Source organism: Rhinopithecus bieti, unplaced genomic scaffold, assembly GCF_001698545.2.
Source record: "Rhinopithecus bieti isolate Rb0 unplaced genomic scaffold, ASM169854v2 scaffold_7681, whole genome shotgun sequence".
Lineage (NCBI taxonomy): Eukaryota > Metazoa > Chordata > Mammalia > Primates > Cercopithecidae > Rhinopithecus > Rhinopithecus bieti.
The window spans coordinates 3,824,045-3,839,398 of record NW_016806571.1 but is presented as its reverse complement, the minus strand read 5'-3'; the positions used below and the strand labels follow the sequence as shown (position 1 = coordinate 3,839,398).

General features: G+C 38.3%; 1 protein-coding gene across 2 annotated transcripts in view; it reads right to left on the bottom strand.

Annotated features, from left to right (window-relative positions):
* Nucleotides 1–1,349: 1,349 nt before the first annotated feature.
* The window catches only part of RAB10 (RAB10, member RAS oncogene family), a 114,317-nt gene continuing 100,312 nt past the window's right edge, over nt 1,350–15,354 (bottom strand). Inside the window, exons 5-7 of one of the 2 annotated variants that reach the window (XM_017876863.1) lie at nt 10,669–10,758; nt 9,621–9,722; nt 1,350–2,050 (exon numbers count right to left, since the gene is read on the bottom strand). In XM_017876863.1, the coding sequence (XP_017732352.1) occupies nt 1,967–2,050; nt 9,621–9,722; nt 10,669–10,758 (276 nt within the window). In that variant the 3' untranslated portion in view covers nt 1,350–1,966. The remainder of the gene's footprint in view (nt 2,051–9,620; nt 9,723–10,668; nt 10,759–15,354) is intronic. The other variant, XM_017876864.1, reaches the window with a different exon arrangement.

Sequence of the window (15,354 nt, the reverse complement as noted above, 5' to 3'; positions counted from 1 at the left end):
AGGGAAGCAACAAATACATTAATCTAACAACAGTAGGTTTAACCTAAACTTTTCAAAAAGCTTAACATCATTTCATTATATTTTTAGTGGAAAATTAGGGATTATTTGGCAATGCTGCTTTTTACTAGTAGTAAACAATGATAAAGTCAAGTGTGGAAACAACCTAACAACCAGTGAGGCATATAAAATTGTTTTTAGGGCACTATCTGAAAAATTTGTGGATTTTCATAGCAGATACGTCCCTATGTTGTTTGCTTATGTGAGCCAAGAGGTCATTAAAATGCTATTCACGACACAGAAAGACTTCTCAATGGAAGCTGCTGTCCTAAACTCAGCCTCTGCTAGAAATGAATCATGCTATTCACAATTCTTTCAACAAAGGTATCATCTTAGGATGCCAGCAGCATAGCAAACTTCACTTACCCTATCCTAATGATAAGCAATGAAGCAAAACTAGAAAAAATGCTGTGAAAAAAGGACAGGGTTAGAGACAGCTAGAGATCCTATCGTTACATGAAAAGCCTTTTGCTGTCCTTTTTCCAAACCCATGGTAACACAAGTTTTCCAAAAGGATGTGAAGACAGGACTTAAAATTAATAATATTCTAAAGTATTTCTGAATCTTAAGGTAAAGACAACTTAACACTGAAAAAGTGTTCTTCAGAGGCCAAATCTCAATACATTTGGCAAACACGTTAATAAAATTCACTCCTCCTTCCTGCTTTTTCTTTTTTAAAAAAACAACCTGTACTAGGCTACCAAGCTGCTAGAGGAGTTGCCAAAATGGAGACTACTCAAATGTAGGTTAAGAGATTTATTCTAGGAAAGTGAATAGGCTATACACCTAATTAGAAAGACAAACCACAACACCCTCCAAACACTAGTGCATGCAGTTAACTCTTCCATTTCATAAGCTCAATGGATAGACAGGAAGGGAACAGAGAGAGGAAGAAAAGCAGAACATAGAAGTAAAACAGCCAGTGAAGGCATCTGGGACACGTTTTAGGGCAGAGAGCAAATGAGGGGGAAGACACCAATTAAATGACATTGGATAGTAGGCAGTTAGAACTTATCTTTCCGTTTACCTAGCAAGTTACATCAGTGCTTTATATTAAACTTGACAAACCTACTAGTTTGTCCCTTTCACTCTTAAATATACCATGAGGTGGTGGGGGAGGGAGAAGCAAATAAAGCAGCATGCAGGGAGACGCAAGGAAAAAGTGGCCAAGGAGAAGAAATGGTGGCAGGAATAGTTTTAAATATCAAGGCCACTTAAAACAAGACTCAGCAAACCAAAGCTATCACTTCTGCATTACCCTTTGTCCTCAATTAACTACTTTGAAAATGACAGCCAAGCAAACCACAAACATTTTAATGGTTTATGTTTGGATGATATGTCTCCTGCACATGCTTCCACCAGAACAAAAAAGGAAAACCAAAGAAGTTCCTTTCCACATAAGGCACAGGACAAAATTAACCCCATTTACATATTCAAGGCGAAAATGAGTGTTTTCCTGGCTTTTGTTTCTTTTGCTATCACATGTCTATAGATTATAGGGACTCAAGCACATTATCCATGACAGAAAATTCCACTGTTGTACAAAATAAAATTGTTAATTCTAACTTTATTCTTATACAATTTGCAGAATAGATTTGAAATGATTGCTATAGGTTTTAATGTTGATAAGAACTGGACTATAATACAACTGAAATGCAGCTGAGCTGAGCAAGTACATTTAAAAATGAAGTCACAGACATGATTTTTCTATACATTTTTTTGTTTGAAGAAAATTATGATAAAGTCAGCAAGCAGTCACAGATGAAAGAACAAATAAAATAGGTGGCTTGGATAGTTAAGATGAGAAACAAAAATATCTGTTCAGAGTTAAAAATGGACAGAGTGGTTTATTTTGCAGCAAGAAGAGAAAACGGGGTGGTGGATGGCAACTGATAGAACAGGAGAATGCTCAGCAGCATTTGCTCTTCCAGCCTGTCACGCCTCCTCCACTGCTGATATCTACATTTTCACTGTTGGGCTCTTTTACAGGGGTCTGCAACAAACACACAAGGAAAATAACTCATGAAAAAACACTGCTATAGATAAAATTAAGTTTCAACAGGAATATTCTCATAAATGTCAATTTATACAACAAAATATAATTACAATCACATGAGGTAGGTTCCCCTCCATGCAAAGTAAAGATCTGGAAGCTTTGTTTTGATCATTTTGCCTGCTTCCTCCAAGCTGTGAAATACTGTAGACATTTCCTGGCATCCCTTTATAAAGCTTCTGAAATCTTCTCTGCTCTAACTCTTAAATAGATTTTGTTATCTTCTAGCCCTGACCTCTGAATATGTTTAGTACTTAAAAGGCATTGGGAAGCAGGTTGTACAAAACCAATGTTAGGTATATGTAACGTCACAGAAATAAAACTGCCCTTTTCTGTTTAGTTATCTGCCTTTTTAGACTAATTTTATTACTGTACGATAGTTTTAAAAAGGCAATTTCAACTGATTAAGTGAAAAGGAGTGGAGCAAAATGTAGTGATCTAATTCTTGTTAAAAATGGATATAGATGGCTGGGCACACTGCCTCACGCCTGTAAGCCCAGCACTTTTCGGAAGCCAAGGTGGGAGGATCCCTTGAGGCCAGGAGCTAAAACCACCTTGGGCAACATAGTGAGACCCCCATCTGTATAAAACATTTAAAATACTAGCTGGACACAGTGGCTCAAGCCTGTAGTCCCAGCTACTCAGGAGGCTGAGGCAAGAGGATCAGTTGAGCCCAGGAGTTCAAGGCTGCAGTGAGCTATGATCACTCCATTGCACTCCAGCCTGCGCAACACAGCAAGAGAGTAAGACTCCTCCCAATTCCCCTAAAAACACAGAAAAACCCCCAAGGAGATATAACAAAATACTAACAGTAGCAACCCTTAGGTGGTAAAATTATGGTTGATTTAATTTTATTCTTAGTATAATTCTGTTTTTTCCCAACATTAAATATTACTTTGAAAATCAGAAGGGCCAGGCACTGTGGCTGAGGCCTGCAATCCCAGCACTTTGAGAGGCCGAGGCAGTTGGATCACCTGAGGTCAGGAGTTCGAGACCAGCCTGGCCAACATGCCAAAACCCTGTCTCTATAAAATTACTAAAATTAGCTGGGTGTGGTGTTGCACGTCTATAATCCCAGCTACTCAGGAGGATGAGGCAGGAGAATCGCTTGAACTCGGGAGCAGAGGTTGCAGTGAGTCAAGATCCCGCCACTGCACTCCAGCCTGGGCGACAGAGTAAGACTCTATCTCAAGAAAAAAAAAAAAATCAGAAGAATACAGTATTTTAAAAGGCAGGCCCATTCTTTATATATAAAAAATATTTTAAAGTGATACCTTACATACACAAAAGTACATAAAGCTTAAGTGTAAGCCTGATGTATTTTTGGTATATATTGTCAAACTACCAGATCAGGATATAGAACATAATATTCCCAAGAAAGCTCTCTTGTGCCCCTTTCCTGCCAGTACTGCTCTCTTCAAGTTACCCAATATTCTGATTTCTATCATCTAAGATTAGTTTTTTTTCTATTCCTATCCTTCATATACACGGAACCATAGTTGAATACATTCTTCTCTGTGTGACTTCTTTCCACTCAGTATCAGTCTTTGAGATTTATCAGTGCTGTTGTATAAAACAGTAGTTCATCACATTTTGAAAGCCAGAATGTACCTGAGAACTTATTCTCTCATGGAAAAAATATAAAGTTAAGGGCTTGTGTAGCCCAAGGGGGAAAAAATTAAAGTATTTCAAAAATATTTTAAAGCCTCAAGTAGCCTAAGAGAAGCCTAGTGAACTCATCCTGAGGTGACACTGCTACTTGCCCTTAGAGCTCACCTACTTACTCCCACTGCCTAATGGGATTCTTCTCCTCCATGTGTGTCAAAGCAGCAAATTATGCATTAAAAAGACCTCTGTGGGGTTTCCAGTACAAGTGACTTTGCTCCTAAAAGAGATCTTTGAGAAAGATGTAAAGAAGAAAAAGGGGGCAGACCAGCACCCAGCAAGAAAAAAAAGTACAGTTGCACTGGAAATTCTCTCTGGAAACTTCCAGGTATGGGTCAGGTTAAGGACAACCAGGGAGGCTCCTACACTGATTTTCTTAGCATCTCACTCACTATCTTTTTAGAATTTAACTTAGATCCTTGAAACAGACTCAAAAAAACAAAACAAAACACAAAAGGGTATCTCCTGCAGAGTGAAATCTTGTGCAGCCAAAATATGTAAGTTGAAGTTGAGTTTTAATTAAGTTTATTAAAAGTTTTAAGCTGGCTCCTAGCTAAGAATAAGAAAAGGCCAATAACCAAATAGAAAAATTGGGCAAAGGAATAAACAAAAAAAAATTACAGAAAAGGAAATGTAAAAGTGATTCTTAAACATATGTTTTTAGATCGGGTGAGGTGGCTCACGCCTGTAATCCCAGCACTTTGGGAGGCCAAGTTGGGCAGATCACCTGAGGTCATGAGTTCGAGACCAGCCTGGCCAACATGGTGAAACCCTTTCTCTACTAAAAACACAAACATTCGTTTGTGTGGTGGCAGGCGCCTGTAATCCCAGCTACTTGGGAGGTTGAGACAGGAGAATCTCTTGAACCTGGAAGGTAGAGGCTGCAGTGAGCAGAGATCGTGCCACTGCACTCCAACCTGGGCAATAAGGGCAAAATTCTGTCTCAAAACAAACAAACAAACAAATGTTTTTAAATGCTCAGCCTTACTCAGAAATTACCAGCAAATTAAATCTGCATTTTTTAACCAGTTAGACTGGGAAAGATCTGAGTCTTGTAAATCCACTGTGCTGGCCAGGGTGTGAATAAGACATATTCTCATATACTGCAAGTGGGTGTATAAATGGGTATAACCCTCAGGACAGACTTGGGCAGTATTTATCAAAATTGCAAATGTACATACATGTATGCTCTTTTCTGAGAACTTCAGAATCTGTCCTTCAAATGTATGTGCGTATGGAAAATAATTTAAATATCAGATTATACACCACACACACAGTTTATGTGCACATAAGTTTGAAAATAATCTAAATGTCCACTGGGAGACTTGTTCAATTATGATATAAACATTCAAAGGAATAGCATATAATTATTTAAAAAGTAAAATTATTTTGCTTATAGTAAGTGAAATAAGCAAAGTGACAATCAGTAGAGTATGTTACCTCATCTGTTAAAAGAAAAGGTTGTGGGGAGGGGTGGGACAAAATATATATTCATATTTACTCAGAGTAATAACTGATAAATTAATCACATCAGTTACCTGAGGAGTAAGGGGAAAATGAGGAATTGGCAACTGATATTGAGGGAATCAAAGGGAACAAGGTGGGAAATTTCTGTATCATTTTTTTTTCACCCAGGCTGGAGTGCAGTGGCTGAATCTCGGCTCACTGCAAGCTCCGTCTCCCGGGTTTACGCCATTCTCCTGCCTCAGCCTCCCCAGTAGCTGGGACTACAGGCGCCTGCCACCTCGCCCGGCTAGTTTTGTTTTTTTTTTGTATTTTTTAGTAGAGACGGGGTTTCACCGTGTTAGTCAGGATAGTCTCGATCTCCTGATCTCGTGATCCGCCTGTCTCGGCCTCCCAAAGTGCTGGGATTACAGGCTTAACCCACCGTGCCCGGCCTTCTGTATCCTTTTTTTTTCTCCTTTTAAATGTTTGAAGCAAGAGAATGAATCATGTAGCCAAATAATTAAGTTAAAAGATGTTTTAAATTGCTTTCATTTTAAGTTAATTCTAACGTGAAGGAATTTTACATTTGCTATTTGAACTCATAACTTCACTGCATCAGTGTATGGATGTGTATGAAAAAAATTGCTACCTAGTATTTGGGCCTGCTTACTTGGGAAAACTCTAGACCGAGCTTGTCCAACCTGCAGCCTGCATGCAGCACAACACAACAAATTTGTAAACTTTGTTAAAATATGATGAGATTTTTTTGTGTGTGATTTTTTTTCTTTAACGTTCGAGCTATGGTTAGTATTAGTGTATTTTATATGTGGTCCAAGACAATTCTTCTTCCACTGTGGCCAAGGGAAGCCAAAAGATTAGACACCCCTGCAAGTCTAGACTGAGATCTTTATTTATTAGTATACTAATACTTTAACCTTTAATAATGATAATAAGGAAAGCTCTACCTCACTAGGACACAAAATTATATATATAATGGCTATATAGCACTATTAAAAAAAAAAAAAGCCAAGACTGATGAGAGGATCAAAGGACATAGTATAGACACAAAGTAAGCAGAAACCACGAAGACCAAAAAGCCCAGAAAGAGAAAGGACATAGAGCCAAGAGTGTTTCACTAGGTCTTGTGGTAACTCCTGCCAGTCTTATCCTGGTCTTTAACTCGACTGTGAATACTGGATAATATTTCATCCTGACCTACCAATGTCTGAAATACAAAGTATCTTCAACCAATTTTAAAAGAAGCATTTTTCTATTTCTTTTATTCCCTTCATTTAATTAAAATACAATTTTGGTACATGGCTCACACCTGTAATTCCAACACTTTGGGAAGCCAGGGTGAGAGATTCCCTTAAGGCCACGAGTTCAAGACCTGCCGGGACAACACAGTGAGACCCCTATCTCTACCAAAAAATCTGAAAATTGGTGAGGGATAGTGATGTGTCCTCGTGGTCCTAAGCTACTCAGAAAGCTGAAGCAGGAGGATGGCTTGAGCCCAGGAGTTCAAATCTAGCCTGGGTAACACAGACCCCATCAATTAAAAAAAAAAAGAGAGAGAGAGACCGAGCTAGGCTTGATGGCAGACCCCTGTGGACCCAGCTACTAGTGTATCACTGGAGGCCAGGAGTTTGAGGCTACAGCCAGCATGATCACACTTACGAACAGCCACTACACTTCAGCCTGGGCAACACAGTGAAACCCTGTCTCAAAAAGAAAACAAAAAAAAGGTAAGAAAGAAACACATTTTTTCCTAGTTGTATTCTTCTATTCTTTTGCTCTTCAAAAGAACAATAAATAATATAGATTTATTTTCTCAAGAAATTCTAATGGGTTCACCTTAATTGTGAAAGACTGTTCTTTTAAAAAAATCTTAAAATTGCTTTTATAATTCAAAAAAGAAACCTGTTGAAATTCCAAAACTAAACTGCCTATAGTCAGTACATGAATCTGCCCTATGATCCCTCCCCCTTACCACCATCACTCTCTTGGAGTGCTATTTAGAGTTTGGTATCTACCCTTCCAGTTCTCTATTTGCTAAAAATAAAATGTATCTGCATGTACATATGTCTGTTTGGTATATCATATAATCTTGAAAAATGAGATCACTTCACATTTTATATCCTAATTTGTGTGTGTGTGTGTGTTGTTGTTTTTTTTTTTTTGAGACGGAGTCTCGCTCTGTCGCCCAGGCTGGAGTGCAGTGGCATGATCTTGGCTCACTGCAAGCTCCGCCTCCTGGGTTCACACCATTCTCCTGCCTCAGCCTCCCCAGTAGCTAGAACTACAGGCGCCCGCCACCATGCCCGGCTAATTTTTTGTATTCTTAGTAGAGACAGGGCTTCACCGGGTTAGCCAGGACGGTCTCAATCTCCTGACCTCGTGATCCGCCCACCTCAGCCTCCCAAAGTGCTGGGATTACAGGCATGAGCCACGGTGCCCAGCCCCTAATTTGCTTTTTATCACTCAATACACTATGGAGATCTTTTATACTTAGTTTAATTGCTGTCAGCCTCTCTCATTCTCTGAAATAAAATTCAATTTTTGATCTGACTGGATTCTCATAGAAAAACATCTCCTAAAGCAGGAAGTCCCAAAACATGATATGCAAAGGAAGCTGGCAGATTCAAAAGGGCACCAATTTTTTAGCCCCACTAAAGAGCAACAACTGATGACTGTTTTTTCCAGTTTGAATATTCAATTGTAGTAAACAGATACCTACATTTCACTCTAAAAATTAGGTTCCTTGGTTTTAGTGACTCTATATAAAGAATTTACTTCAATGTTAAGTATCTCAACTCAATCTCTTATAACTGCTCAGAAATTTCACTAGATTTATATGTGACATACCACCTCTATTACAGCTAATGTCTGTCCTTCCAAAGTGGAGAAAGAAAAAAAAACTGGTTGGTTAAGAAAATGTAAAAACAAACATCTACCTTTTATATATAGGTTGGTTTTAAAAAAATTAATATTTCAAATATAAAAATAGAAAGGTTACCAAATGTAATTACATTTTCTACTATACAACATCTGCTTCTTTTTTAGGATGTGTGTCAGATTTTTTTTTTTTTTTGAGATGGAGCCTTGGTCTGTCGCCAGGCTGGCGTGCAGTGGCGTGATCTCGGCTCATTGCAACCTCCAACTCCCTGGTTCAAGGGATTCTTCTACCTCAGCCTCCAAAGAAGCTGGGATTACAGGCATGTGCCACCACACCCAGCTAATTTTTGTATTTTTAGTAGAGATGGGGTTTCACCGTGTTGGCCAGGATGGTCTCATCTCCTGACCTCATGATCCGCCTGCCTGAGCCTCCCAAAATGCTGGGATTATAGATGTGAGCCACCGCGCATGGCCAATGTATGTCAGATTTTATCTGTATTTATTTGCATTTAAAATTACAACAGATTGAACAGATAATTCAGGATTCATAACCAAATCCATGCATTATACCTAGTCACTTGAGGGAAAATATGAAAATCGGATTTCTTAATTTGGCTACATGTTACTTATACTAGCAAATATTGAGAGTCACGAATCTTAAACCCAGAAACAAACCTGAGGTAAAACATGCATTCCTCAAGATCACATTTTCAGCATTATTTATTTTCTTACATAATAGGTTTTATTCAGTATGTACAGAATACGTACATGCCCTTTATTTGCCTGAGAAGTGACTAATATGGCAGAATAGCAATTCTGTGGCAATAACTACTTAATAGATTCATTTCTTATCTTAAAATTTCCTAAATTATCTGAGAATGCAAAGTACTCATTAAGAGAAATGAATCCAAGAATAAAAAGGCTAGAAAAGATAAAAAAAACTGGAAAAAATAATGGAACTAGGGACTAGACAGTGACTGTGGAGCTCAGAATATTAATGGTTACCACCGACTAGATCCTTAAGATTTCTAGATGGCTTTCTGTTTCCCCAGTTACTTACAGCCAAAGTCCCCAACCCCAGGGCTGCGGATCCTTACCGGTCCGTAGCCTGTTAAGAACCGGGCCACCCAGCAGGAGGTGAGCAGCAAGTGAGTGAGCATTACTACCTGACCTCTGCCTCCTGTCAGATCAGTGGTAGCATTAGATTCTCACAGGAGTGCAAACCCCACTGTGAACTGCACGTGCAAGGGATCTAGGTTGCATGCTCCTTAGGAGGATCTAACGCCTCATGATCTGAGGTGGGACAGTTTCACCCAATACGGTCCATGGAAAAATTATCTTCCACAAAACTAGTGCTTGGTGCCAAAAAATCTGGGGACTGCTGCCCTACAGAAACAATATCACCCAAACTCAAATTCTGTATGTAAATCCAGTACTTCAGAATAGACAAAATATTCAACAGAGATACTCAGGTACCTGGCAGGAAGTAAAAATAGGAACCTACCTTTCGAAGGATATCTTCAGCTAACGTGAGGAACGCCTTTTCGATGTTTATATTTGCTTTTGCACTAGTCTCAAAAAACCTAATACCATGCTCCCTTGCAATCTAAAACAGAAACAAAATATCATCATAAAATTATCAAGCATGGGTTGCCAATTGCTGACTTTAACATCTTAAATATTAATCTTATTCTGAAGGCAGTGGTCCCAACTAGAATATATAACACAGAATATTTCAGCAAGTCAAGCTCTTTCATTAAACAAACAAAAGTAATCTCCTTACCCCAAAAGTTTATTTCAGATATACTAAAACAGATACTTCACCCTGGGGGCAAACTTACGAGAAGCTCAACCTGACTTCTCAGGGTCTAATTTCTGCTCACCGCAGGCTCCTGATTGTCACATTTTAGAACCATACAAATTGATACATCTCCTTAAAGTCCTAAGTTTAAAACTGAGGATTACTGACTTACATTTTCTCTCTTTGTAGTTTAAATAAGGATAAAATACTATGGGAACATTTGATTCCCCATACATGTTAAATATGCACTAAAAAACAAATTCATTCAAATAATAAAATATTTCCAACAAGCATTTTAAAAACTATGTATTTAGCTTAGTGCATTCCATCACTATTACTACAAAAATAATCAAAAGCGGCCGGGCGCAGTGGCTCAAGCCTGTAATCCCAGCACTTTGGGAGGCCAAGATGGGCGGATCATGAGGTCAGGAAATCGAGACCATCCTGGCTAACACGGTGAAACCCCGTCTCTACTAAAAAAATACAAAAAAAAAACTAGCCGGGTGAGGTGGCGGGCGCCTGTAGTCCCAGCTACTCGGGAGGCTGAGGCAGGAGAATGGCGTGAACCCGGGAGGCGGAGCTTGCAGTGAGCTGAGATCTGGCCACTGCACTCCAGCCTGGGCAGCAGAGCGAGACTCCATCTCAAAATAAATAAATAAATAAATAAATAAATAAATAAATAAATAAATAATAATCAAAAGCAGCATTATATTTACAAAGAGCAGAATATCAGTTTAATTCAGATTTTTACCTGTTCTCCTTTTCCTTTAGGTACAACTCTTTTGTCGTCCATATCACACTTGTTTCCTAGTAACATTCTTTCCACATCTTCATTGGCATGCTAAAATGAAATAAAATTTTACTTTTACATACTACCATGAATTATGGCTTAACAGTCTTTAAAAGTGACTTTATTCTCTCAATTTAGAGTGTCATTTCTATAGCTTTAAAGTTTTAAAGCAGTCACCCTAAAACTACCCCATGCTGAAAGCCTACACAAATGCTTAGATTACCTAGCAAAAGAAACACAATTCTCAAGACATACCCATGTCAAATATTATTTCCTCCCTAAAGGAGGCTGTCTGCTTTCTAGGTATGCTCTTTCTTACTAAAATAGAAGACAGAGGCAAAGAAATTTGCATAATCTAAATCCAGGCTGGATCATTTCCGATTTTATAATGCATACTACCCTATAGAAGCCTTAATTAAAAATTGCATAGAGCCCTTAAAATCTCAAATAGCTGCATTGCTATGGCACAAGGAGGTCCATGCAGAAAATCAGTTAAAACAAGTGGTTGTCCCCTTAAGATCCCAATGATAATTTTGCAGAAATAGAAAGATCTATCCAAAAATTCATACGGAATCTAACATCAAAATAATCTCTCTTTTTGAGACAGAGCCTCGCTCTGTTGCCCAGGCTGAAGTGCAGTGGTGTGATCTTGGATTACTACAACTTCTGCCTCCCAAGTTCAAGTGATTCTCCTGCCTTAGCCTCCTGAGTAGCTGCGAGTAGCTGGGACTACAGGTGTGTGTGCTACCATGCCAGCTAATTTTTGTAGTTTTTTAGTAGAGACAGGGGTTTCTGCCATGTTGGCCAGGCTGATCCCAAACTCCTGGCCTCAAGTGATCCATCCCGCTTGGCCTCCCAAAGAGCTAGGATTACAGGCATGAGCCACTGAGCCTAGCCAAAGTAATATTAGCTGTGGGAGTCAAATTTCAGAACTTCACTACAAATCAAAAAGTGTAGAACTGGCATAAGGACAGATATACAGACTAATGGAATGGAATAGAGAGCCCAGAAATAAATCCTCACATACTTAGTCAAATGATCCTCAACAAGGATGCCAAAATCAGTCAATAAGGAAAGGACAGTCTTCTCAATAAACAGCACTAGGAAAACCAGATATCCACATGCAAAAGAATGAAACTGGATCCTTATTTTAAACCATAAAAAAAAAATTAACTTGAAATAGATCAAAGACCTCAAACTATAAAACTCTTAGAAGAAAACACAGGGAAAAGCTTCAGGACACTGGATTTGGCAATGGTTTCTTTGATATGATCTCAAAAGCACAGGCAATGAAAGAAAAAGTAGATAAACTGTACTTCATCAAAGTTAAAAACTATTGTACAATAAAGGACACTATCAAGAGAATGAAAAGACAACGAACAGGAGAAAATATCTGAAAAGGGAATAATACCTAAAATATATAAAAAACACCTAAAACTCCTAACAACAACAAAAAACAATGACAGCACTTTGGGAGGCCGAGGCAGAAAAATCGCCTGAGCCCAGGAGTTCGAGACTAGCCTGAGTAACACTGTGAGACCTCATCTCTACAAAAAATTTTAAAATTAGCCAGACATGGTGGTGTGTGCCTGCAGTCCCAGCTACTTAGGAGGCTTGGTAGGAGAATCACTTGAGCCTGGGAAGTTGAGGCTGCAGTGAGCCATGATCATCATGCCACTGAACTCCAGCCTGGGGAACAGAGCAAGACCCTGTCTGGAAAAAAGAAAAAGAAATAAAAGAAAATTAAAAAAAAAAAAAGAAAAGAAAAATGCAAGCAAAGGATCTGAATAGACATTTCTCCAAAGAAGATATACAAACAAACAATATGTACATGAAAAGATGCTCAATATCACTAACATTAGAAAATGCAAATCAAAACCACAATGAGATATCACTACATACACATTAGTATGGCTGCTATTAAAAAAACAGAAAACACATATTGGTGAGGATGTGGAGAAACCGAAACCTTTGTGTACTGTTGGCAGGTATGTAAAATGGTGCAATCACTGTGGAAAAGTCTGGTGATTCCTCAAAGGGTTAAACATAGAATTATCATATGATCCAGCAATTCTACTTATGGGTATACACGCAAAATAATTTAAAGCAGGGACTCAGATATTTGTACACCAGTGTTCACAGCAACATTATTCACAATAGTAAAAGAGCAAAAACAACCCACATATCCAACAATGGGTGAATAAACAGAACATGGCATATAAAAACAATGGAATATTATTCAGCCTTAAAAAAAAAAAAAACAAGTTCTGACACATGCTATAACGTAGATGAACCTTGAAAAGTTTACGTTAAATGAAGTAAATTACTTACAAATTGAACAAATACTATATGATTCCACTTATATGAGGTACCTATAACAGTCAAATTCATAGAAAATAGAATGGTGACAGTTGCCAGGAGCTGGGGAAAGGGGGAGACAGAAATTATTGTTTAATGGATGAAAAGCTTCGGTTCAGAAATATGAAAAAGTTCTGGAGAATGGATGGTGGTGATGGTTGCACAACAGTAGAATGTACTTAACACCACTGAACTATACCCCAAAATAATGGTTAAAATGAAAATTTCATGTTGTATGTATTTTACCACAATTTTAAAACTATTCAAAACAACAACAGTCTGAGCACAGGGGCTCATGCCTGTAATCCCAACACTTTAAGAGGCCAGGGCAGGAGGAGGAGCACTTGAGCCCAAGGGCTCAAGGCTGGAGTGAACTATTATTATCGCCACTGCACTCCAGCCAGGGCAACAAGGCAAGACTCTGTATCAAAAAAAAAAAAAAAAAAAAAAAAAAAAAAAAAAAAAAAAAAAAAAAAGCAACAATAACAAAAAGAAAAACAACAACAACAAAACTGCCAAATGGCTGTGGTTACTTCATTTCCTGTAGCTATAGGAAAACAAAATCTAGAAAAGTTATAAAATATGCTGATTTGAAACATACAGTTGACCTTTGAACAATGGGGGTAAGGGGGTGCCATGTATAACTTTTGACTCCCCAAACAATTAACTAGTAATAGCCTGCTGCTAACCAGAAGCATTATCAGTAACAGTCGATTAACATATATTTATATATGTATTCTATACTGTATTCTTACCATAAAGTTAGAGAAAAGAAAATGTTATTAAGAAAATCATAAGGAAGAAAAATATATTTACTATTCATTAAGTGGAAGTAGATCATCATAAAGGTCTTCATCCTCAATGTCTTCAAATTGAGTAGGCTGAGGAGGAGAAAGAGGAGGAGGTTGGTCTTGCTTTCTCAGGGGAGGCAGAGGCAGAAGAGGTAGAGAAGGTGGAAGGGGAGGCAGGCACACTCAGTGTAACTTTACGGAAAAACACTGTAATTTCTTTTTTGCTTTTTCATTTCTTTAAAAATATTTCTATACAAAACCAATCCTTCTTTCATCATTTGCTTCAGTTTCAGTGCCTGTATCATATAATGGTCCATGTTGTACAGTAAGTCTAAAGCAGTCGTGAATAATCAGAATCGTTCTGCCAGACTGTCTACAGTCAATTTGTTTTCTAGCACTACTTCTTTGTCTTCTTCCTTATCGTCTAGTGCTGGTTTGGAAGCACCAGCATCTTCATTAAATCATCTTCTGTTGACTCCTCTGGTTGGTGTCTATTAGCTCTTGTCTTATCCACAGTCTCTTTCATAAATTCCTTGACTGGCTCTGCTACAAATCCTGGGAAATCATGCTCAACATCGGCACACAGTTTTCTCCAGCAGGAAGTTACTGTTTTGTGCTTGATGGCTTTCACGGCTTTTTCTATAATGATGGTATTTTCAGCGGTGTAATCCTTCCAGATTTTCATGCTGTTCTATTGAGGTTAGAGTACCGTGTGTTATTAACCTTAAAGGTCCTCACGACCCCTGATCTAGATGCTGAATTAGAGACACTGTGTTCAGGGGCAAGGAGACCACTTCGATGCTTTCGGTGTTAAACTCATTGGGTTCTGGGTGGCCAGGGGCACTGTCCAATATCAAAAGAACTTTAAAGGGCAGTCCCATCATGGTAAGGTATTTCCTGATTTCAGGGACAAAGTATTGATGGAACCAATCCAGAAAAAGGATTCTCAGTGTTCAGGTCTTCTTGTTGAATGATCAAAAAACTGGCAGCTTCAAAAGACTTTTCCCTTCAAGTCTTGGGGGTTAGCAACTTTATATATACGGGCAATCAGTCCTGATCATAAACCCAACTGTATTTGCACAAAACAGTAGTTAGCCTATCCCTTCCTGCCTTAATTCCCTGTGCTTTCTTCTTTTCCTAACACTCATGTCCTTTAGAGCCTGCCCCCCTCCCCACCATCCTGATAATAGGACACTTTTAATTGCATTAAAGACTTGTTCAGGCAGATATCCTTTTTCCTCAATGATTTTCTTAATGGTGCCCAGGAACTTGTCTGCTGTGTCTTAGCAGAAGCTGCTTCTCCTGTTATCCTGCCATTTTTAGGCCAAACCTCTTTCTAAAATTATCAAACCATCCTTTGCTGGCATGAACTCCTCTAGCTTCTCTTTCATTTTTAAGTTGTCACAAAATAACTTCATTTTTTCTTGAATATCATAGTCTACAAGTATGCCTTTTTTTTTTTTTTTTTTTTTTTTTTTTTTTTTTTTTTTTTTTTTTT